This window comes from Lentinula edodes (genome assembly GCF_021015755.1).
Source record: "Lentinula edodes strain Le(Bin) 0899 ss11 chromosome Unknown C8R40scaffold_2, whole genome shotgun sequence".
NCBI lineage: Eukaryota > Fungi > Basidiomycota > Agaricomycetes > Agaricales > Omphalotaceae > Lentinula > Lentinula edodes.
In genome coordinates, this window is record NW_025764308.1 from 1,310,860 (window position 1) to 1,331,803 (window position 20,944).

Genomic DNA, 20,944 nt, shown 5'->3' on the forward strand with positions numbered 1-20,944 from the left:
GTGGCTGTAAGTCAAATCACAGCTACTGAACCCAAAACTTGCTTTTCTTAGTGTTTCTACAGAATGTTAAAGATGTAAGCTTCATCCTAGCCCCTCAAGATAAAAATAATTCGTTACTGCCCAGCTCCACCGAGACATTTTAGAAGCCTCCAACACCATCAAGAAATACCTTGATGGGATACTGTTGCAACGCCAGGACTCGCTGGAAAACCTGGGCCTGTTTGCATACATAGGTAAGTCCTGTTCGTCCGTGTCTCTTGTGTGGATCGCTAGCAATTTTTGTTAGCCCAACCTTCTTTCCTAGTAGTATTGTTCGCTCAAAGAAGAATTTTCCACAACTTGGCAGTGAAGGCTTTGGCACCTGGGGCTATCGCCTCTACGATTGTCTGTTGGGCGGACGGGCTCATTGCCAAATTGGCGGAAGTCACGATAATTGTGGCATGTGGATCGTCGATACATCCGCTTATTTCCGACGCGATGAGGACCCAGTTGGAAGACGACGGTCTAAGAGCAGCCGCCCAACTTCCAGGTTTGGTTAGAGCTTCATGGCCAGCTTACATACCCCCTCATATCCAATACTTGTATAGAAAAGTGGTCGATGGTGCTTTTCGCGATTAGCTCTCCTAATACCTCTCCGGCTGCCAAGCGACTTGCTATACAGTTATTATTTGCTGTCTACATTGTTATACCTCGCCTCCAGAGCTACGATCCTTGGGGTGACTGCGATACGTACACAGTGTATCTCCTGTTCTCGACGTGAGGAGCCTTACAATTCTTGTAGTCCTCAAGCAGCGGAACTTTTAAAAATCTTGAACGATTACATCCTCTTGATCCCGGTCAATGAGTCCTCGATCCTTTATTCAACACAGGCGCTCACTGACCAACTGCGTCTAACTTACGCCATGATCATTTCCCTCTTTACTGTGAGTATTTACTTGGTACTTTGGAAGACAACTTTATGCGATTCTACGTATTTCAGGCCTCCGACTACAGTCTGAACTTAGACCCACCGGCTTCTCCATTTCGTCCACGTACCTTGGGTAGTATCCTGTACATGATACAGCTTATAATGAACCCAAGTATCGTTCAAAATTCGAACGATTCACCCATCAGACCATGTCAACAACTCGATTCAGCACAAATCTTGTTGTTACATTGGGGAGATTTTATGTGCTGGTGCTGGGGAACGTGGAATGACTACAGAGTTGCAAACACAGAGTGTGTTACTCAATTAGTATGTAGGGCTTCCGTCAACAAACTGTTATTACTGACGCTCGCTCGCTAGACGGCAACCTGGTTGTATCATTTACAACTTGGCGTCGATTCGGCGCCATATCAAGACATTCATAATCCGCATATTCTCCTCGACAAAAATCCTTCGGCTGCTAATTATGCGTTTCTGGCAAGTAGGCGGACAGCTGGTTGGACGAATCTTGGTCTCATACAGATTTCCATCATTCTAGCAAGTTCTCCATCGTAGTACGACCTCCCTTCTGGCAGCAAGACAAAATGCGACTCTACAGGAGTCTTTTTACGTCGTCCTGTTTAATGCATGCCGTGCCATCGACCACCTGCTCCGTAACGAGTTGGTTCGTGGGTCCGGATTGACAGGTATAGAAATCACAGCAAAATGTTTGTTGGGTGTCTTTGTTCTGTTGCATTTGGAGACAGGGAATGATGGAAGACTACAATGTGGGTTGAAATGCTTAATACTTAAGCTTTCAGTCATGAACATATACTGAACGCCATATAGTGAAATCGACCATCTTGGAATCATTAACCATGGTCAATGAAGGAGCGTTTGCACAAGCCATAAACGATATTTGTGAAGATAAGGAAATTCATTTCAAGGAGCGGATTGATGAGTGTAAGTCGAGTGTTTCATCTTTAGATCTGACTTTATACTAGGCTATGCTCAGTAATTCTACAGTCGAGACGGTACGTCGGCTCCGCACATAACACGCTCGGGGAACTGAGTCGACTTCACGTTCTACCGTCAGAGGATTGATACGATCTACCGAATCCGAGCAAAACCTGTCCAATGCCCAAGCGGACGAAGTCAGACTTGTCCTTTATCTCCTATTGCGGATATGGCACTCTGCCGAAGGTCGAAAACACGTACAACGACAGCCAATCCTGAATCTACTGACTTCATTAACGAATCGACTTCTAAAAGATCAAATTGCCTCGCCTTTAGCCTACAACCGTTTACGCGAAGCCATAGTCACCGGGTTCTGTGTTCTTGATACAGACCCAGCTGGCACACCCCTCAAGAGTCCGAAGCAAGAGGATGTCTGGAGATTTGCTCTAAACGCCGGATCCTCGAACCTAGTTGTAACATGTTGGTTTGAACTTTCTATCTATCTATTGACCTGTCTTCTGACCAGCGTACCTTTAGCTAGTTTTGCGCATCATGTTATGGCCGCAGCGCGTCTTCCAGACCCTTTGACCTGTGCGGAAGCGTGGAATCACTTACGAGATACGATGACTCTTATTTTTCGTCGCCAATTCTTAGAAGATGAACAAGCTGTCGCGCTTATTGTATCTTTGGGTGTATGTGGTGCACTGCTACGCCTTTTAGATTCGGATGTTTCAACAGGTACTCGGGACTGGTCTAGATAACTTACACGGTTTTGATTCTTCATTGCTCAGAACACTTCATATTATCTTCACCCTGGACCATGAGCTTCTGTGTCGAACTCAAGAAGATACTGCAAGGGGAGATGGAAGAATCAGAGAACGATTATTTTCAACTGCTGAAACGACAACTGATCTCAATTGGGCCCGTTTTACTCGACACAGTGAGTCATATTTCGTCTTCGTTTTCCGTGCGACCTGTACCTAAGTGGACAACTTAGCTTCGCTCCAAACTTGATTCCGACACAGCTCGGATGAAGGAAGACATGCCTACATTTCAATCGCGATTGATTTATCATGGTCAATACCCTAATTACACACTATTGCTGGTATCTCATATGTTCGAATGACAGTGTAAGCCTATCCTCAGAATACTCAAGCTGCTCCACAATTCTTACCGTCAAACTCAGATCACCTGGTGGACCAAAAGGATAACTACACAAAAAACCCACCGAAGAAGTTTGATAGCGCCGGGAAAGTGACAGCTTAACAGTGCATAACCTGGTCCTGTACGTTAACAATATTCGATCTGCATATTGAAGCCTCGTGGATCCCCACCCGGACCAAGGACCAAGGCACTAATAAGTAAACCTGATTTTTGTTGACGAGAAATGACCATGATACATACTAGTAATGCAAAAATGACATGACAAAATTAAACCTGCTAAGCGTAAGCTGTGAACCCCTGCTATCTTGATCAGAAATGGAAAAATGGAGGTGCATATACAAAAAGTCATACATCGTACTGCTTCCTAATTTCTTGCGCTGCCAGATCGAGGAACAATGGGGTAAAAAAATCCGCATTGACCAATTGGAGTAGAGATAGATTATTACTACTAGATATACAGTTTAGGTAATCTAATACTATACATACTTCTTCAACCCCTCTAGCTTGTCCTTTTTTGTGTTTCTTGATTCCTTCCCATACCCATACTTTGAAGGACAGAATACGCACACACGCTCTCCGCAGACTCTTACCAATTTTTATGTCGTCTATGCGACCTCTTAACCACAGACGCCGCTCTCAATCTGCTTACGACCCTTTAACTACACCAACAGTCAATCGGGATTCTTCATGGGGTGGGGCGACCAAAAGGGCGTATCTCACGAGTTTCGGTACTCCAGACATCACAACTTTCAAAAGAGATGTAGAATCCTGGCATTCAAAGAGGCGGAGAAGGGATGGCTCTGTGAGTCTTACTTTTCCAGAACTGATCCCAACTTCATCTTACTAGATCTACTCTCTTAGCCTTCTGGGACGAGTTCTGATGAAGAAGGGATTTCAAACCTTACAAGAAATGTCGTCGGACTATCGCCGAAATCTCCATTATTACCTTCATCCTCAGTAGATTTCAACATTTTTCCTCGTAAAGATCCACGACAACGTCACTCCATGTATAACACCACCACCACATCCGTCTTGGACCCCAGCATTCACGCACAATCTCCTTCTTCTTCTTCCTACTCAGACTTGGCTCGGATCAGGTCGAATGCCTTCTGGGAACTCAGGCGAAGTGTCGCCGAAAACGGCGAGGGTTTCGTACGCCGCATGCGAGATTATGAACAGTCTCGCGCCAGATCAGGCGCATTCTCCAAAGTGAAAGACGCTCAGAAACGGGGGAGAAAGCGATCTTCACTCCTTGCGAGAAGATCACAGACCTTGCGCCGCGATTCGGATTCAGAGGAGGATGACGTTCAAATATTCTCAGGAAATTTATCAGAGGCGTTTCTTTCTAAAGAAATCTCTTCTCCTTCAATGAGCAGATCACCGAGACAATCTTCGCTGAATGATATGGATGAGGATCCCAGAGACCCTATACAGAGGCCGGAGCGTTCTCCTTCCTCTTCCTCCTCCTCCTACCACATTTTCGAATCTTCGTCGAACTCACCATATGTCTTCTCATCTGATCTGGCTCAGATTGCATCACTTCCTCCTCCTACGCAGCTGGACGTAACGCCCTCATCGTCAAACTCAGCATCCTCTACTTCTAGTTCCTCTACATCTAGCATTTCTTTCCAGCTTCCTTCAATTCCTTCTGCCAATCTCCATCTGACGGGCGATATTTCATCATCATCAACATCAGCATATGCTTCTGCTTCGCGCTCGGAGAAGGCTCTCGCTGCTTTGAGTCTGGCGATGGCGAACGGGGCCGGTAGCATTACGGAAGATTATGAGGCTCTGCGCGCATTGCAACCAATTTTAACCATGGATGACGCCCAGATCGGGGAAATGTGGCATTGATGATGTCGATGATTTTGCGACCGGATATTATCAAGCTCACAAACCCCACGAAGTTTCGCTAAACATGTATTTTAGCCTGTTTCTCAGTTTTGGAAGAAGGTACTTGAGGGAAATAACAACTCGTTCTTGCGTACAAATGAACTTACAATAATTTTTATTCGCATTGCTTTTTATTATTTAAATTACTGCACAAAATGTACTACACATACTCGGTTCTACGCAAACATACATACATATTGATTGTGGATAAACTGCAATTGAACCCTTGTATACTCATAGAATGTTCCAAATATGACATACAATAATGAGATAAATATACATACATCCGTATAAAGTAGGTCATTAGAGTGCAGAGCCAAGGACCTTCATAGCTAAAGCACGCAAGATCTAGAAGAGGCGGTAATGAGAAAGGAAAAGATGAGATGAGATGAAAGATACAAAGCAAACTCAGTTACCTCAGCCTAATGAGACATGAACTGTTAGTATGAGAGGAAGAATAAACAAGGAACCAACACACTTTCTGGCTCCCTCCTAATTCATTGAAAACCGAAGCGACACTCTTTCCTTTAGCATCTCTAATAGAGCCTAGTCGATTTCCTGCGAATGCACCGAGCATGGCGCCGGGCACATTAGCAATTATGAATCCAATACCTAGTATGGTTATATGAGTGGGTGGAAGGATAGTATAGAACGAGATAGAGCCCGCACCTCCTCCACAAGCAGCACCAACGTAACCCCACAGCGGGAATCGACGTTCGACCTCGGGACGTAGGAGCTATATAAAATTATATGTTTCAGATTCAGAATCATTGATGATACACGTACCTCTTCAAAGACGTCAGTGAACACACCTTCAGCATTAGGTTGCTGATTGGCTTCCGCTTGTGTACCAGCGCTACTGCCACCGAAAAACTGCGAGAAAAAATTGTAGGAAGACTTGGAGTCTGTGCTGCGTTCGTTGGGTGTTTTAGATGCACGTAGAGAATCGTATTCTTTTCTCCTTGTTGCATCAGAAAGCATGTAATAGGCATCTGCTACAGCTTGAAATCGTTCCGTGGCTAATTTCTTCTGTGCCGGTGAAGCTTTGACAAGCCTATCAGGGTGTGTCCTGCAAAGATTACAGATATGTATATCATTTTACAGCCCATGAAGTAGTTTGACGAGAAAATACCTTAGACTTTCTTTCTTGTAAGCTGTTCGAACGTCATCCTGACTGGCACTCTGGAAATGTATTCATGTTTCAAACTTCTTTCGAAAATAGGCCGAAGATGATACCTGGGTTATTCCTAGAATTGCGTAGTAGTCTGAAGGGTTCTTTGAGCATACAGAAAGCCGACTAATTTCTTGGTACTCACCTGGAAATTGGGACATAATGGTAAGGGAAAGTGATAAAGTGCAAGGTTGTGAGTTTAAATGCTTACAGACTTCGAGTTATGGTCACTACGTCATTACAAAATGGCGGGGTTTTAAAATTGATTGGCGCCCTCTTCCGTGATCTAATCTAATCTAATCTAATCCTAGTAGAAAGCTTTATAAGCTGCTCCAATCTATCATGGCTACTACTAGGCAAATGGATGTCTCCTCATCTAACCTATTCGTGGCCACAAAATCGACGAGACCAATGGAGGGAGGAAAGAGCATCTATGACAACGTCGCAGGACATCACTTGGCAAAACTTCTACCATCACTGCAAATCGCTGGAGAAACCCTTTGAATGCACCGACCAGTTGCAATTACTTCCAGCAGCTAAACCTGAAGACTTTTTCGACATTCCATCTGCATTCAAGGATGGCAAAATCCAGTAGAAGCGTGGTATCTTTTCAGAATTTGCTTGCAGTCTTAGTAGGTTTCATTTGCTTGATGACTTTTTCTTGTTTTGTTTACTCTAGGTATCACGGCCTCTCAACTAAGCAACTTTCAAGTTATTCGTCCTTTTCGACCCACCACCTTACATTGAACGCTAGGTACAGCACAACGGAACTTGGAGGTATGACCCGATGACTTTCATCCATGTTTTCTCCTTAAAAACTAGGCTTCCACCCAGGCAAATCGCCCTATGTTATAGTAACTTTTTTTGTAGTTCAATTTGTTCTTCATACTCCGAGCCGTTTGAACTCACAGAATAAAAGCATGAAAGGGTATACAGAACATGTGGCATTTGCTATTTTGTACATACATACTATCAATGAAATACGAAGTACTTGGTATCTACACCATACTTGATGTCGAAAATGAAGGAGGCGGTCGAGGACTCTCGAACGCACCTGGCGCCTGATCCAGAGAAGACTGCATTGGTGCACTTATTATCGGTCGAGGGTTAGATGGCAACGCTAACCGGCCTCGAACAGGTTTACGAGGTCCCACAGAGATCGTAGACGGACCCCGTGCGCCCTCTGCCAATGGCGACGAGACAGCGGGGGAGGTAGTTACGTTTCCCAGGAAGAACGGGCGAAGCTGTGGATACGAGGTTTCCTTAGTAAGAGTCAAGTCCTCCGCAACCGGGGTATCTGATTTCGGGTCAGCCTTGACCTCCTCTGATACATTTGTCAAGGACGCCTGATTCGCCGATTCTGATTGCGCGAGCCCCTCGGTCACTGAAGGGCGGGTCAAATCTGAGATACAAAAAAGTCAGATTCAAACAGTGACACAGAGACAATACATGGACTCACGTCCAATAAATGACGTGACATCATACTGGGTAGCATTCGAACCGAACGATCTTCCAGGCGCTAGGCGCATTGGCGTATCTGGCAGAGAGGGTACATCCAATGATATATTGTCAAACGAAGTAGGCAAATCACGACGAGACTGCCGCTTCGTTCTATTTGCGCGCATTGTAGAAAAGGACGCTCGCAAAGGGAAATCAGCAATCGGAGGATCCGGGAATATAGACAGTGAAAACTCGCTGCGAGCAGAGGAGGAGGTCAGTGTGCTGACTGTGCGGTTGTTAGTGGTAGAAAGGGAGGTGCCATCGGGTATACCTGCAGACGGATTTTCGGCCTCGGCGAACGACGTGGGAGGGGAAAACAATCGCAACGCAGCGATACTTCTATCAAGTTCGGCCTGCTGTTGAATCAGCTCGTCGAAAGAACTCACACTTGGTCTCCGCGGAGGTCGAAGTGATGAACCAGCAGAGTTCCGGTTTTTCTGCTGTTTAACGATCCCATCCAGACCATAAATGGGAGAATCCGTCCCAGAACTTTTCAACGAGCTCTCATCGTTGGCCATGAACGATGGATTTGGATAAGACATGAGCGAGTCGTGACCCACTCCATAATAACGGAGAGAAACACCAGTGGAAGTTCGATTTTCGGACCCACTTTCCATTTGGTCTTTTTCTGGGAGGAGGACGGACGATGAAATTGCAGGGGTAGGAGTAGGTATAGGTCTGACGAACAGGTCGGAATCGTCCACAGGTTCGGGTTGGGGAGGTACCCAAACGCTTTGTCGTGCTGGATCTCGAGTTTCTTGGAGACTCTGTCGTACCGATAGGGGTTCAAGTTGTTTGGGTTGTTGGATAGGCTGAGATGATGGAAGCGTAAGTGCAGCTTCTACATCTTCTGTATTTGGCCGGTTCTGCCTTCCCACATTGGATTGCCGCCGCGAGGGAATTATCCAAGATGTAACTCGTGGTACCATCGACAGCCTGGTCTGGGTGTCATTATCGGCTGAAGGCTCATCAACAGCAGGGGCTTCCGCGACGGACTGAGTATTTTGAGGTTTTTTTTCCACCATATATGACGTGCTGACGCTTGGCCGAATGGGTCTTACTGGAACTTTATAGAAGGCGACAAGCATAAGAAAAATGATCATCAAATAAACCTCTAACGCTTGTAGGAATCGTCCGAGAGATGTTTCAGAGAAAAGGACTAATCGTAACTGAGCGAGAAGACTCCGAAACAGAAACGAACCACACTCACAGTAAACCAATTCTCCAATTCCTATGCCGAGGTTGATGAGCAGCGCAATCAGAGGTGCGATGTAGAACCTGAATGGTTTCCACCACGGAGAGACCGGCGACAGGAAAACGTTGAGGATCATTTTCAACAGAAGAAGAGCAGAGATCAAGATTTCTATGGTGGATTCAACCATATACACGACTCCAAAGTGCCTCACCGCAATCCTCCAGATGATTTGCAGGATGGGTATCGAGATAACACTAGCCAGAATCAACCATTTTAGGAAAATGCCCAAATAACCCCACCGCTCCCATCTGGCACTATGAGAATTCTGGGCGTGATAGACGTAGACTCGAGGATCACTCAGGTCTGTTGTGGGAGGTGGTTCTCCACGTGGACGTTCAGCAACGAAAGCCCAGAAGAAAAGGAACCTGAGTCCGATGGCAATGGAAAGACCGACTTCGCGAGTGTTGATCAGGGCTGTGACGCCTGAGGTTATGCCTGTGTTCATGTTTACCTTGACGGAACCGCGAACAAGTAGTTGGGCTAGGTCGATCACGGCGGCAACGAAACTAAATAAAGCAGTGGAATAAAGATATATGGAAAGCCTAAAGGGATTGCCGTATATTAGCATTAGAGCATTGAGCATCGGGGGTTCCGAAGACATACAAGGTGACGCGTTTCATAAAAAGCATGAAGGCAAAGAATGCGAATGCCACCAGTCCAATGCAAAAGAAGGGAATATCTGCAAGAATGTATTCAATCTGGACGAAGTACAATCATGTCAGTTTAGGCTGAAATTGTCAGAATACAATCACACACCGCAGCATCGCTGGTGAGAGCCAAAGTACTAGCTCTTGGTACCAGAGCATGAACTGGAGAAGTATGTATAGACATGGTGAAGACTTTCGATAACGATACAATGGGTTGATTCCAGCTCAACCTTCGGGAAGACTTGACCTGCAAACCAAAAGAAGACGAAAGAAAGCAAGAGAAAGGAACGACGGTCTGAACCCCCCTCTTCAGTACTGAGAGCAGTGAGAAAGAAAGAAACAGGCACTGTTCATACTTGACGACAGGATCAATATCATTGTTGTCGGAAAGTATCAAATCATTGTATTCTATCTATCCAACGTATCCATTTCGGATTTCAGATTAATATATATCATAGGAGCTCATTATGTGTGCCTTCATAAATCCTCTTCATTCTTTATTAAAAAAAGAGTACAGCTACCATCAAGCTCGATCAAGCCACCGTCGGCGAGACACCAGTGAGGCACCGTATTCCCAATTTCCAAGCTTGGCTCCCGTTGCTAGGTATGTAGTTCCATCAAAGAAACCAGTGTTGGTCACATTGGTCATTGGGGTTACACACGTAGAACATACAGCTGCTATCAGATCAAAGCAATACGACGAGTCCATCGAGAGTCCTTAAAGAACGTAGTCTATGAATACCTCCCTTAAATTTACAAACCTTCAAAGATCACTCTTTACCTCCAGAGCCGGTCATTTGTCGTACCAGACGCATTCCACGCCCCTCATCCACGCTTTTTGAAGGCCTCATTCCAATAACACTTTTGGGGCGGGGTCTTAGAGCGCTGATCTGCTTGGTGGGACTCAAACTTCTAGTTGGGCTCAGTCCTCCGCCAGTAAGCTGTCTAAGAAGAGGTGCGTCTCCACCACCCAGGCCAGTGAACTGTTTGGCCAAGGTGGTTGTACCAGTGTACTGAGGTACAACTTTGGTCGACGAGCCCGTGTGTGTTGGTACAAGAGGAGTGCGAGTAGGCGACCACTGAGGCGAAGCTGGTGATGACGGAAGGAGAAGCTATGAAATAAAGTCAGCTACATATTGAATTGATTGAACATTTTTTAGAACTTACCCAACATTCTCGGCAAAAAACGCTGCCACCGCCATCAGTCTTAGCTCCAGAATCCAGTCTTTTGCCACATCCAGGTTCGTCTCTTCTACGCTCATCTCTGCCTCGGAGAACACCTCTAGTCGGTGCCTTCTTTCCACCACAAACCAGACACATGACGTGCCATCTTGTACCATTCGGTCCTTGAACGCTGCGCTCTCCTTCACTGATGCCGAATGACACATGTGGCACTAATTTTTTGCAACCGGGACATGAATTTATAGTTCCAAATCGAGGTACTGAGCCCGAGCTCGAGTTCGAGTTGGACATCGAAGGTGCGCTCAAAGGGGGCCGAGAATATCTTGAGGATACATAAGTACCCGAGCTAGGAGAAGACGGCGGAGATGACAACGAGGATACGGATTTAGAAGAAGTGTGGGTACGACGGGCAGGTAAAGGTAGAGAGGAAGGGCTCGGGATCTTATGTATAGTCATCTTAGCTGGGGGAGCACACTGCGCACTTCAAATTAGCGGTAGTCCTACTAAGGAGAAGACTTTTTTTCGAACTTACATCGACATGACATGGTCCTTTTTCTCCTTTCATGAACGCCGCTTGCCCTTGTACGCCCTGTGTGAATTCCAGCCCACAAACCGAGCAGGTAAAGCAAGCGGTATGATATGTGTTTGGAGTTCCAGTGACATCATCGGGAACGGTTACGTATCGACCTCCCTCCCGAAGAGAAAACAATGGCTTGCGGCATTTTGCGCAACTGGTCGACGACGAAGCAGTTGGACTTGCCAAGGATGTTGAGGAAGGTGGCCTGCGTAAGGAACTATGGGATCTGGAATCTGGGATTGCACTTGGAGAAACGACTGGAGTAGCCTTTTGTGAGGTGATATTCTTATGTTTTGGCGTGTTATCTGGAGTATTTAATTGACTATTGGTCTCTTCAACAATCACATCGTCTTCCAAGTAATCCGACCGTGCATAACGAGTGCCAAGTCCTCTGCTGTACAGCTTTGCGATTGAGAAAGCATCGTCTTCTGCATCTGCTAGGCGAGGTGGCGAATCTGGACTAACAGACGACTGTGTGGCGGAATCAGAGTAATCCGAGAGTAGATCAGGAGTTCGAGACTCGCGGGGACTAGCTGCAAGATTTGGAAGCGAGCTCAGCGAGCCAGAAGACCTGGCATTACGAAGTCGTGGTCGGAAGAACGGTGCTGGCAACGGGGATTCAACCGGGAACTCTTGAGAGCTTGAAGTCGATTTCATGAACCGTCGCTTCATCTCCTCAATTTGATCAGCCGTTGGCTCGGGGGCAGGACTATTGGATCCCGTTCGCTGGGCAATAAGAAGCGAAGTTCGGCTTTCACGCCGGTCAATTTCAGAAAGCAAGTCAGCACGAGAAACACGCTTGGACCGGTTGAGAAGTGGACTGTCGTCTGGGGTTGCAGTAGACCGTCTTGGAGAGGGCGAGCGGCTCAGAGGTGACGAGGCAATCATGCTGAGCCTCCGAGAGAGGTCTTCTAAAGCAGGACTAGATTGGCGACTTTTCACAATCCCCAATCGTTGTTCCAGCTCCTCTATCGTGGGACTTCCTTCTCTACTCTTGGGGTTGGAGCTACTGATACCACCACCGACATTGCGTGCTGGACTATTCAAGCTGGTCGTACTACTCCGATTTTTTTTCGGTGTACGATCTCGCTTCAGACAACTATCAAAGCATTCTGGACACGAGGGTTTTCCTAGAAGGTCCACCATTGGTGAGTCACCTACGTTCGTTCCACAGCCCTCACAAGTGAAGCATGCCTTGTGCCAGTAGTCACCAGCGGCTTCAATAAATGGTCCCTCGGATTTCAGGGCCAAGACGGCACGAGAACATCCAGGACAGTGTCCTTTAGCACCGCCGTTAGACGTGAAGCAATCTCGACAAAGGAATCGGGTAGGATGAGATGTGTCGCCATAAGGTTCGGGATATATAGTACTGTCGGGTGGGAACGCTGTACCACAAAGGGCGCAGGCATGGGACGCTAAGGATTCCTTCGGTTGGAGTACTGATCCGTAGACTTTAGCGAGTGAGCCTGTGCTATGAGCATTGAGTGAAGGTAAAATATCGGATTCAGGGGAAACGACTGTAGAGTTCTTGAGTGGCGAAGGAGGGCGATTTAACTGAGAAGTGGAAGCTGTGATATGTTCTGTAACACGTTTACCGATTACAGTTGTTGAAGATGAAGAGTGGGAAGATAAAGGCCGAGGAAATCGTTTGGTGGGTGAAGTGTTAGAGGCTACGCCTGTAGTATCGGTCCTTACGTTTGTATTCACAGAAGCCTGGGGAGCTCTACTGGGTACTTTCTCTCTGGAGACGTAGGTTTTTGTCCATGGGTCTGAAGACTCTTTCCAAGCCACCGCTGGAGCAACAGCAGTTCCCCCGCACTGTGGTATTTCTTGAGTTCTCAGATTACTATTACATATAAATAGCCATACCTTGCAACGAGTACCAGGGACTATATCACCACATCTCCTGCAAAAACCCATGATGAATCTTTGACGAATCGGTCTGAGCCTAGCAAAGCAGCAGTCTGTTTATGGCAATCACAAGTTGAAACTCGGTCACATGATATCGACACTGGGAATTGGGCGCGCTTGGTCACTCAGTTTGAATTATCTAGTCCATCTATGGACGTGGAAGATCATTGTCTCGTTTCAACATCTTATTACAATCAGGAACTCAAGACAGAAGAAGAAATCATTAGGATCAGAGAGTCAGACTAGAAAGATGACCTCATAGTCTAGACTCTACAATAACGAGGAACTTGGAAGCCTCAAACACAGATGGTTTAGTAAGTAAACGCACACGTGGACCATGGGATTGGATGTAGAAATAGTTATGATAAATTTTTCGGGGCTTGATATTTGTACGGCTTGTTGATTTTCGATATATTGTGAAGTTGAGCGCTCAGGGGCATTTAGACTTCCCCAGGATAATAGTGACTTGTAGTGTGAAGTCAGGAGCGTCGAAGGCACAGACGAACCGATAAATGTGATTGTACAGACCTACAAATCTGTCTGGCTTATAGCTTCGCTACTGGATGCCAATTGACGCGTTCAACCTTCCACAGAAACAATCAGAATTTCGCAACTAGTACGAGCTTCCTACTCACCATGTCTGGCGTTAGTTCGGCGATTTTAGCAACGCCCATTAAGCGCATCGCGGTAACTATTTCTCGCTCGAGGATACTAATGAGTTTGCGTACACCTACTTCGCCGTATGCCTGTACTGATGATTAGCCGCAAGGCTAGACCATGCGCATTGAACTCTTACACTCTGAGCGTAGAGGAACGGTCGACCAAGTCCTACGGCTGTGGCTCCGAGACACACTGCTTTCACAACGTCTCATCACCAGCCAGAGGTAAGTAACGAAAGGTTTAGGCAGCTGTAGAAATGGATTACCTGTTCCGCGACGTACACCCCCTGATCAAGCGTTAGATATACGACGACAAGGCTCGAAAAGATATTTACCATCAATATACACTGTAGCAACGAAATAGTTTAAATGACTCAAACGAAACTGGAGGGAGGTATTCACTAACCTTCTAACTTGTTAAATATATGTTGCTGTTGCATTCGTAGTCGATACAAGACTTCAAGTGGTGGTAGGGCACTAAAAAAAGAATCTGGCACATGCTCTTTGTTAGAAGTTCCACCAAAACTCACTATTCTAATTGTCTTCCTGTATTTTTCGCACTAAGAGCTCTGGCTATTCTGAAATGTGGTACTTTACTCACCCCCGTGATTCGAAAGCAGTATCCCATCGACGTTTGCCTCAGCTGCTAAGATCGCGTCCTAAAAGCCGAAAATCAAAACTGTGAACCAGTTTGACCGGTCAAACTTACTTCAACGCACTGAATGCCCTTGATTACTATAGGGAGTTTGGTCACACTACGAAGCCACGGGATGGTCTGAACAGATGTTAAATATAAATGCATGGAAAATAAGGTTTGAGACCAACCTTTTCCCATGTCATATCACGGTCGTCGTTGACAATCAAAGCCCCGGCGACTCCAAGACCAGGATCTGAGTCAGCGGCACCTTCCCCGTCATTGTATACTTTAATTCCAGTCTCCTGGTCGTCCAGAACCCATGGACTTCTTACATCTCGTTCCCTATTACTAGGTACGATTGCATCGACCGTCAAGAAAATGGCTTTGTACCCTAGCTGTTCCACCTCCCGAATGCGTTTCAAGGCCGTCGCGTCGTCCTTGTGCTTATACAGCTGGAAGAATAATGTCTGAGAAGGGGAGGAGGCCGCCGCAATCTCGGCATATGAAAGTGATGCATTCGAGGAAACCATTTGGATGATTTTCGACGGGGCACAGCCTTTCGTGATATTAACTTCGCCTAGGCACGAACATCAATTAATGATCCCCACATTTGCGAAAGCGTTCATGATTCGAGCATACCCAGCGGGTGTCCCAATTTCGCAAGCGCGGCTCCAGAAACAAATATTGGGAGTGTTGTTTCAAAACCTAGAATCTTCGTTGAAGGATCACATTTGGATACAGGCCTCATTACACGGGCATTGAAGAAGAACCTATTAAACGCGCGAGCATTCTCTTGCATACCTAGATGTGTACTACATTAGTCCAAACGCACATATGTAACGAAAGAAACGAACTGATTTCGTCGTCTGCGGCAGAGCAGTAGTAGGCCCATGCCCTGTAAGACAAAACTTGTTTCGCAACATCCTGCGACGTCTATTAGAAGGAACCAATATCTCAGCTCAAGAATAATTGCCTCTATATCAGCTAAACTGATGATACGATTGAGCGGAGGCCGTTTGTTCATGGCTTGCTCTGAACGTATTTCATCCTTGGTTTTCTTCTTCAAAGCCTCAGCTTTGGTAAGGGCATGAACTGCTTCGTTGTCCAAAGGGCCCAGATGCTGAGAAGGTTCAAGATTCTTCTCGAGAGCGTCAGAGGGATGTATAGGTTCATACGCGCTTGTTGCGTCACGGCCCGCATATTTGAGGATAATGCTGGATCCTCCGGGATGTTCCTGTATGCAGAAGTCATTAGTCTAGCCGTTGATACTGAAAATACACCTACCTGCAGAAAATTTGTCACGTCGTAGACTTTCTTGTCAATGATAACCCAGCATGATCTGAAGGTGCATTAATTTGTCTGCTTGTAAAAGCTGGGCAAAAAGTAAGTCCTCACTTGGAATCGCTGTGTTGAGAGACCTCCTGTAAGGACCACGGCATTATTGTGGGATGGGGAAAAGAAATCGTACCAATTTATAGCTGCAACTTCGAAGGGAGATCATGAGCATTCGGGTCATCGGAGCGGAAATTTGATTTAAACCTAAAAAGCGGCCCGGCTGAGCGCTTGCGCAAATCATATGACGTCAGCGTGGCGACACGTGCTTTGTTCACTTTCTAACCGTGACCCGCGTATCACTTGAATTCCTTGAATTGACTCTTCCACAGGCATCAAGCAACGTTTCCGCAGAATCTTCAAATTACGCTGCTATGACTCCCATAACAGACAGAGCTTCTCTTGAGGCTATGAAACGTGCTGATCTTCAAAAATTATGCAAAGTATGTCCTAATCACCTCCTGGTCTTTGTCCGAAGCCCTTAGCCTTTGTGTCTTTTATAGGATCATGGTCTGAGAGCCAACCTGAAGTCTGAAGCGCTCATAGACCTATTACTAGATGCACAGTGAGTGTGAAATCTTCATAGCACAGCATACATCTAAATTTCCTCTCAGACAAGGTACCAAACAAGAGCCTGGAAAGCGATCTGTTTCAACAAGGATGTCCAGTCGGTCTACTCGTACGAGTTCTATGATTGTCCATGATGTCGAAGGAGATGAAGAGGGATCCGTTGAGGGTGCGGAGGAAGAAGAAAAAATTCAACCAGGAGTACAAGAAGTACCTCGGTCGCCGCCGCTGCCTCGTATACGCAAGGCGAAAGAAACTCAGTTTAGATTGGGTGTCGGACGGCCTCTGGCTGCTGGAGGCAAAGGTGCCCGTGCGGTGACGAAATCTGTCAGCGCCTCGAGAGCGAAGAAAGGGAAGGGAAGCAGAAGTGTTAAGCCGTCCGAGGCAACTATTGAAGAGGGTTCGTGCCGCTTTGAATGTTCTTACGACTGGATATTGACTTTCACTAGAGCTAGAATCCGAAACTATAGAGCCACACCGTGCAGGAGAACCAGCACCCAGTATGTCGTTCCTCAATATCCCTTTTCTTACGTTGATTTATCCAACAGCAATGTTCACCGAAGAGCTTCCTCAAACATCACCACCGAATCCCCCTTCCGTGCCAGCAATGTCAACTGAAATCGATACACATGTAATGGAAGCGGTATGTCATCGTACCTAAAGCGCTAGTTCTTGCCTAATGTGCATCGTAGTTGAAACCACTGTATGAGCAGCTGAAGTCCCTCAAAGCTGAGCTCCAACAAATGCAGTCTCTAAGGAATGAGTTAATGCAGCTTCGTAATCAGGCTGCCGATATCGATGTCTGGAAACAAAAAGTAGATACTCTTTCCACCGAAGTGGAAGATCTTCGCAAAAAGGCAGCGCTGGCGGACTCTCTGAATAATGAACTTCAACAGTTAAGGGAACTGATCACAACACAGCGAACATCTAGTCCAATATCCGAGGAAGCTGCTTCTGGTTATCGAACTCCTATCATGACTCGCACGTCCATACCCAAGTATGTACAATGCATTCATATTCGGTTTTTACCGAATTGACATTCTCTGTCTTAGTGCGCTCAGTATCCCGAGAGCTCCAGCTTTGATGAGCGAACCTCAACCTTCAACTTCAAATAATGCACATCATTCTTCACACCCTGGTATCGCACCGGTCATGCTTGGTAAAAGACACCGAGATTCTACGGGTAGCAATGTTGCAGGTGTTGTGGAACAAGGTCAAGGGACCGGTCTTTCTGAAGAGGATTTAGCTAAAACCGTTCTCCGTCCCAACAAGAAGCGGGTCAAACTCAGTGCTGGTCCCGATGCTGATGGCGAGGATGATTCTCTCAAATCTCCAGAAGAGAACGGAGAAGCACCCCGTGGTTCAAGTTTTACTGTGTTCAGTGGTCCAGAACCAGACGGCTCTTATGTCGATCCGCCACCACCCACTACTCCGTTGCCAGCCTTCTACACCGCTTCCACACCTCCGAATAATATTGCGGGTCCATCGCGGCCTCGTGTGACCAGCACTCAGGATGCCTCTGAGAACATGCCACCTTTTTCATTTTCGTTCTTACCTGTCCCTCCTACGCCCGGAGCTGGGAACCCATATTCTATGCCTGGCTTCTCTTATCCCGAACCCCCTCAATCTCCCACGCCCGTTCGTGACAGTAATCCCACAGGTTTCAGCAGTAGCAATCGCAACCGCACGGACGTGTTCCAGGCGTTCGGTTTACCACCGCCCACTCGGCCACGATCTCGCCTTGAGCCCGCACTACGTACTAGTAGCCAGGATGCCGAGATGGGACAATATCTTAATCCCGCTGCCTTTGATAATCGGGAGGGCGGTGAAAGCGCTGCACATCCTGAAGATTCCTCTGATGCCATGAAACGCACGATGTATGGCACAGAGCTAGAAGTAGAAACGCGGTTCGGTGATTTTGGGCTCGAAGGTGTGGCTTCAGACTATAACTGGAGTGGTTCATATTGAAGGGACTCCTTCCATTAGTCAACACAGTTGATGGGCACTTTGAACTATCCTATCAATATCTTTCTCAACCAATTCGATCATCTCTGACTTGACTTTTTTGCATAGTTGGTCCCCCTTGTATCATTTCTTTCGTACTTAGTACATGTGTCAATAGCTCTCACCAAGTTGTAACCCCTTATATGTTACGTTTGTCTTCTACTGAAGTAGATGCATAATCTACATCTTTCTCGGTGGTCTTTAGGATCAGTGTTGGATTTTTGATGCTGGAGGTTTCGGGAAAAGGGAAAGACTGAGGATGTAGACATTCCTGGAAATGACTACCGAAATGGCACGTATCAATTGCTTTGGTCATGAACTATGTACATTATGGGATGTATAATAGATAGGTAAAGGTAAAGATAATTTAACCTAATGGAGGTTGGATTGAGACCTCGGAACAGTTGCGCTCAAGGAGTTTCATTGATAACTGATTTGAAGGAAAGTACTTCCTCATACAAAAGCTCCTTCAGTTGGTCTTTGGACAACTTGTCCTTGTGTTGATCGAATTCAAAGTATGTCGGACTGAGAGGACTAGCGGCAGGTTCATCTTCTGGATCGTGATATTGAGTGAGGTACGGATGCTCAAGGCATTCATCAACCGTCATGCGTTTCTTAGGATCAAAGGCCTAGAGGGGGGAACTACATCAGTCCTCGGGTTTCAGAAAAGCTGTTTCAGCTGAGCCTCACCAAAGTTTTCGACAAAAAGTCCACAGCTTCCGAGGATGCATGGGGAAACAGGGTAGCAAAAGAACGACGCTTGCGGATGGGTAATGAGCGGATATATTCTCGCGATCTCCGTGAAGTGATAGCATAGAACTCGTCCAAACTCGGTGTCCCAATCACGTCCAGTATCAAGTCCAATTGGTGACTGTAATCGCGTCCTGGGAACAATGGACGCCCTGAAATGAGCTCTGCGAGGATGCAACCAACTGCCCAGATATCGACAGACTACGATTGGCGCGTCAGTTGAAGTCAATAGGATCGAACCAAGACTCTCTTAGTACCTTTGAGTACATCTTGAAAGACAGCATGATTTCGGGTGCACGGTACCATCTTGTTGCGACATATTCAGTCATCGCCCCCGGTTCCTTGCCCGCCGTAGTCTTGATGCTCCTCGCAAGCCCGAAATCGCAGACCTTGAGATCGCAATTGGCATTAAGCAGGAGGTTAGCAGGCTTTAGGTCCCGGTGAACAATATCCGCGCTATGAATTGACTTGAGAGCACGGAGGGTCTGGTAGACGAAGTATTGGCAGTGATCTTCTGTCAAATGCTACATAATCGAGTGTTTAGAATTGGATTTTGACATCGAAATTAGATGTGCAACAAACCTGCGTTCTAATAACCCGATGCAAATCCGTTTGCATGAGCTCCTGGATGACTGAGAATTGCTTAGAAGGTGTTCCGGTAAAATTAACGCAGCCATAACTCACAGTATATTTCTGTAAATTCGTCAAGAGAAGGAGGCTTTATTATGTCGAGAATGGTGATGATCTACGCAGTCCACAATTAGTGATCCAAAGATCTTCAAAGGCGAAAAAGAAGGCTCACATTTTCATTGACGCATGTTTCGGTAAAGTATTTCAACAACTTTAGCTCTCGTAAGGTCCGTAAGCAGAATAGGACATGGTCGAAAGGGAGGATCTTCTTGATAGCCACTTGTCGACCAGAAGGCTTGTGAAGTGCGGCAGCAACTGTACCGTACGCTCCTTCGCCGATAGCGTGGAGCAGTTGATAGTCCTCGCCTGGAGCGTAGGTGAATCAGAGGAGAAAGGATAAGATGAACCGCACTGGCAGACGCACCGATTTCGAAAGCAGGAAGAGGTTTGGAGGTTTTGCGAGAAGACATTATATATTTCTGGAACCAGCCAGTGAAGATTGTGAGCGAAGGAGGTTACGAACCAAAGCAAATGCCACAAGAAGGTAGTGCGGATACCGAGCACCAAAGGCTTCTTATAAACAATTTACTACAAATTGGTCGTCCAAATCGGGGCTGATGAGACCTCAGGTGGAGACCGGCTGTGAGTTTCGGAAAATACATACAGCCTGGGTGTAAACTCAAGAATCATCACGGATATTCATATGGGTCTTGGTCTATAGTAAAACACTTCGCCGGGCGATGCAAGGTTGATGCAAACTCGTCCCTAAGAATTCATATACGGGATTCATGATACGAACGAAATAAACAGACAAACACGCCGTCAGTTCCACTGCATATCATAGATCCAAATGTTCAAGTTAGGTGTAGGCCCGGAGGTGGAGAGCTAGAAGGAGCAAATTGTGGCTTTTTGTCAATATCAATGGTGTCATTCACTGAGCGGTTTCGGCCTCGGGGTGTTTCATCGGAGAGCGGGAATAAACATACCCACGTTTCGTTGACTCCTCCTCTTTATCCGTGACTATCCGTGCGTACCCGTTTTAGTGAAACACAAACCTGCAGTAAGCATCTATTCTCTCTTCAAATCCCCGAGAGCAAGCAGTGAGCAAGCGCCTGACAGTCTCTGACAGTTCAACGTTCAGTACTCAATATTTATCCTACATCAGTATAATTGCAGAAGTGATGCGCTGTTAATACTTGTCTAC

The 20,944-nt window shown here is 46.4% G+C and overlaps 9 protein-coding genes across 9 annotated transcripts; 4 read left to right on the top strand and 5 right to left on the bottom strand.

Moving 5' to 3' along the window:
* The first annotated feature begins 370 nt into the window (after window positions 1-370).
* On the top strand, window positions 371-877 carry C8R40DRAFT_1080841 (uncharacterized protein). The gene has a single exon (XM_046227103.1). It carries the CDS (start codon window positions 599-601, stop codon window positions 758-760), a length of 162 nt encoding a protein of 53 aa, XP_046091667.1. The 5' UTR covers window positions 371-598; the 3' UTR covers window positions 761-877.
* C8R40DRAFT_1080845 (uncharacterized protein) lies at window positions 701-3,466 on the top strand. Its single transcript, XM_046227104.1, has 14 exons — window positions 701-729; window positions 782-923; window positions 980-1,234; window positions 1,286-1,402; window positions 1,464-1,692; window positions 1,754-1,867; window positions 1,920-1,938; window positions 2,001-2,341; window positions 2,399-2,599; window positions 2,653-2,801; window positions 2,859-2,991; window positions 3,048-3,206; window positions 3,264-3,321; window positions 3,376-3,466. The coding sequence occupies exons 2-11, from the start codon at window positions 903-905 to the stop codon at window positions 2,985-2,987; spliced, it is 1,575 nt and encodes a 524-aa protein (XP_046091668.1). The 5' UTR covers window positions 701-729; window positions 782-902; the 3' UTR covers window positions 2,988-2,991; window positions 3,048-3,206; window positions 3,264-3,321; window positions 3,376-3,466.
* A 157-nt stretch (window positions 3,467-3,623) lies between these two features.
* On the top strand, window positions 3,624-4,879 carry C8R40DRAFT_1165533 (uncharacterized protein; the record flags this gene model as incomplete). Its single annotated transcript, XM_046230709.1, has 2 exons — window positions 3,624-3,827; window positions 3,887-4,879. 2 exons carry the CDS (start codon window positions 3,624-3,626, stop codon window positions 4,877-4,879), a joined length of 1,197 nt encoding a protein of 398 aa, XP_046091669.1.
* Window positions 4,880-5,221: 342 nt separating this feature from the next.
* On the bottom strand, window positions 5,222-6,312 carry C8R40DRAFT_1270121 (DnaJ-domain-containing protein; the record flags this gene model as incomplete). The annotated part of the gene is made up of 7 exons (XM_046234033.1): window positions 6,235-6,312; window positions 6,155-6,183; window positions 6,051-6,100; window positions 5,705-5,987; window positions 5,588-5,654; window positions 5,397-5,530; window positions 5,222-5,266 (listed from the first exon to the last, which is right to left on the bottom strand). The coding sequence occupies exons 1-7, from the start codon at window positions 6,248-6,250 to the stop codon at window positions 5,222-5,224; spliced, it is 624 nt and encodes a 207-aa protein (XP_046091670.1). The 5' UTR covers window positions 6,251-6,312.
* Window positions 6,313-7,087: 775 nt separating this feature from the next.
* C8R40DRAFT_1165535 (uncharacterized protein) lies at window positions 7,088-9,675 on the bottom strand (the record flags this gene model as incomplete). The annotated part of the gene is made up of 5 exons (XM_046230710.1): window positions 7,088-7,491; window positions 7,549-8,748; window positions 8,800-9,386; window positions 9,448-9,542; window positions 9,601-9,675. 5 exons carry the CDS (start codon window positions 9,673-9,675, stop codon window positions 7,088-7,090), a joined length of 2,361 nt encoding a protein of 786 aa, XP_046091671.1.
* Window positions 9,676-10,261: 586 nt separating this feature from the next.
* Window positions 10,262-13,170, bottom strand: C8R40DRAFT_1165536 (uncharacterized protein; the record flags this gene model as incomplete). The annotated part of the gene is made up of 4 exons (XM_046230711.1): window positions 10,262-10,603; window positions 10,659-11,147; window positions 11,206-13,068; window positions 13,120-13,170. 4 exons carry the CDS (start codon window positions 13,168-13,170, stop codon window positions 10,262-10,264), a joined length of 2,745 nt encoding a protein of 914 aa, XP_046091672.1.
* Window positions 13,171-13,295: 125 nt separating this feature from the next.
* C8R40DRAFT_263638 (FMN-dependent dehydrogenase-domain-containing protein) lies at window positions 13,296-15,960 on the bottom strand. The gene is made up of 16 exons (XM_046234531.1): window positions 15,853-15,960; window positions 15,742-15,796; window positions 15,431-15,691; window positions 15,312-15,381; window positions 15,097-15,258; window positions 14,646-15,034; window positions 14,530-14,595; window positions 14,422-14,479; window positions 14,351-14,366; window positions 14,227-14,297; window positions 14,156-14,167; window positions 14,087-14,107; window positions 13,958-14,028; window positions 13,797-13,907; window positions 13,690-13,745; window positions 13,296-13,626 (listed from the first exon to the last, which is right to left on the bottom strand). Exons 1-15 carry the CDS (start codon window positions 15,894-15,896, stop codon window positions 13,707-13,709), a joined length of 1,446 nt encoding a protein of 481 aa, XP_046091673.1. The 5' UTR covers window positions 15,897-15,960; the 3' UTR covers window positions 13,296-13,626; window positions 13,690-13,706.
* Window positions 15,961-16,064: 104 nt separating this feature from the next.
* Window positions 16,065-18,555, top strand: C8R40DRAFT_1080869 (uncharacterized protein). Its single transcript, XM_046227105.1, has 7 exons — window positions 16,065-16,232; window positions 16,293-16,354; window positions 16,404-16,756; window positions 16,806-16,856; window positions 16,920-16,999; window positions 17,049-17,353; window positions 17,409-18,555. Exons 1-7 carry the CDS (start codon window positions 16,164-16,166, stop codon window positions 18,322-18,324), a joined length of 1,836 nt encoding a protein of 611 aa, XP_046091674.1. The 5' UTR covers window positions 16,065-16,163; the 3' UTR covers window positions 18,325-18,555.
* A 4-nt stretch (window positions 18,556-18,559) lies between these two features.
* On the bottom strand, window positions 18,560-20,351 carry C8R40DRAFT_263629 (CMGC/MAPK protein kinase). The gene is made up of 7 exons (XM_046234530.1): window positions 20,165-20,351; window positions 19,913-20,106; window positions 19,795-19,855; window positions 19,693-19,742; window positions 19,368-19,634; window positions 19,051-19,311; window positions 18,560-18,989 (listed from the first exon to the last, which is right to left on the bottom strand). Exons 1-7 carry the CDS (start codon window positions 20,208-20,210, stop codon window positions 18,771-18,773), a joined length of 1,098 nt encoding a protein of 365 aa, XP_046091675.1. The 5' UTR covers window positions 20,211-20,351; the 3' UTR covers window positions 18,560-18,770.
* Between the last annotated feature and the right edge of the window lie 593 nt (window positions 20,352-20,944).

What these genes read in the sequence shown, in the direction of transcription:
- C8R40DRAFT_1080841 (XM_046227103.1), top strand. Translation starts at nt 599, where the DNA reads ATGGTGCTTTTCGCGATTAGCTCTCCTAATACCTCTCCGGCTGCCAAG.
- C8R40DRAFT_1080845 (XM_046227104.1), top strand. Translation starts at nt 903, where the DNA reads ATGATCATTTCCCTCTTTACT. An exon ending in TGATCATTTCCCTCTTTACT is followed by an intron (nt 924 to 979) that starts GTGAGTATTTAC and finishes TACGTATTTCAG; the next exon opens with GCCTCCGACTACAGTCTGAA. An exon ending in GGCCCGTTTTACTCGACACA is followed by an intron (nt 2,802 to 2,858) that starts GTGAGTCATATT and finishes TGGACAACTTAG; the next exon opens with CTTCGCTCCAAACTTGATTC.
- C8R40DRAFT_263638 (XM_046234531.1), bottom strand. Translation starts at nt 15,896, where the DNA reads ATGCCGTGGTCCTTACAGGAGGTCTCTCAACACAGCGATTCCAA. An exon ending in GAAATTGGGACACCCGCTGG is followed by an intron (nt 15,035 to 15,096) that starts GTATGCTCGAAT and finishes GTTCGTGCCTAG; the next exon opens with GCGAAGTTAATATCACGAAA. An exon ending in CCGAACTAACGCCAGACATG is followed by an intron (nt 13,746 to 13,796) that starts GTGAGTAGGAAG and finishes TTTCTGTGGAAG; the next exon opens with GTTGAACGCGTCAATTGGCA.
- C8R40DRAFT_1080869 (XM_046227105.1), top strand. Translation starts at nt 16,164, where the DNA reads ATGACTCCCATAACAGACAGAGCTTCTCTTGAGGCTATGAAACGTGCT. An exon ending in TGCAGGAGAACCAGCACCCA is followed by an intron (nt 16,857 to 16,919) that starts GTATGTCGTTCC and finishes TGTTCACCGAAG; the next exon opens with AGCTTCCTCAAACATCACCA. An exon ending in ATACACATGTAATGGAAGCG is followed by an intron (nt 17,000 to 17,048) that starts GTATGTCATCGT and finishes TGTGCATCGTAG; the next exon opens with TTGAAACCACTGTATGAGCA.
- C8R40DRAFT_263629 (XM_046234530.1), bottom strand. Translation starts at nt 20,210, where the DNA reads ATGTCTTCTCGCAAAACCTCCAAACCTCTTCCTGCTTTCGAAATCG. An exon ending in AAACATGCGTCAATGAAAAT is followed by an intron (nt 19,856 to 19,912) that starts GTGAGCCTTCTT and finishes TGGACTGCGTAG; the next exon opens with ATCATCACCATTCTCGACAT. An exon ending in CTTTCAAGATGTACTCAAAG is followed by an intron (nt 19,312 to 19,367) that starts GTACTAAGAGAG and finishes CGCCAATCGTAG; the next exon opens with TCTGTCGATATCTGGGCAGT.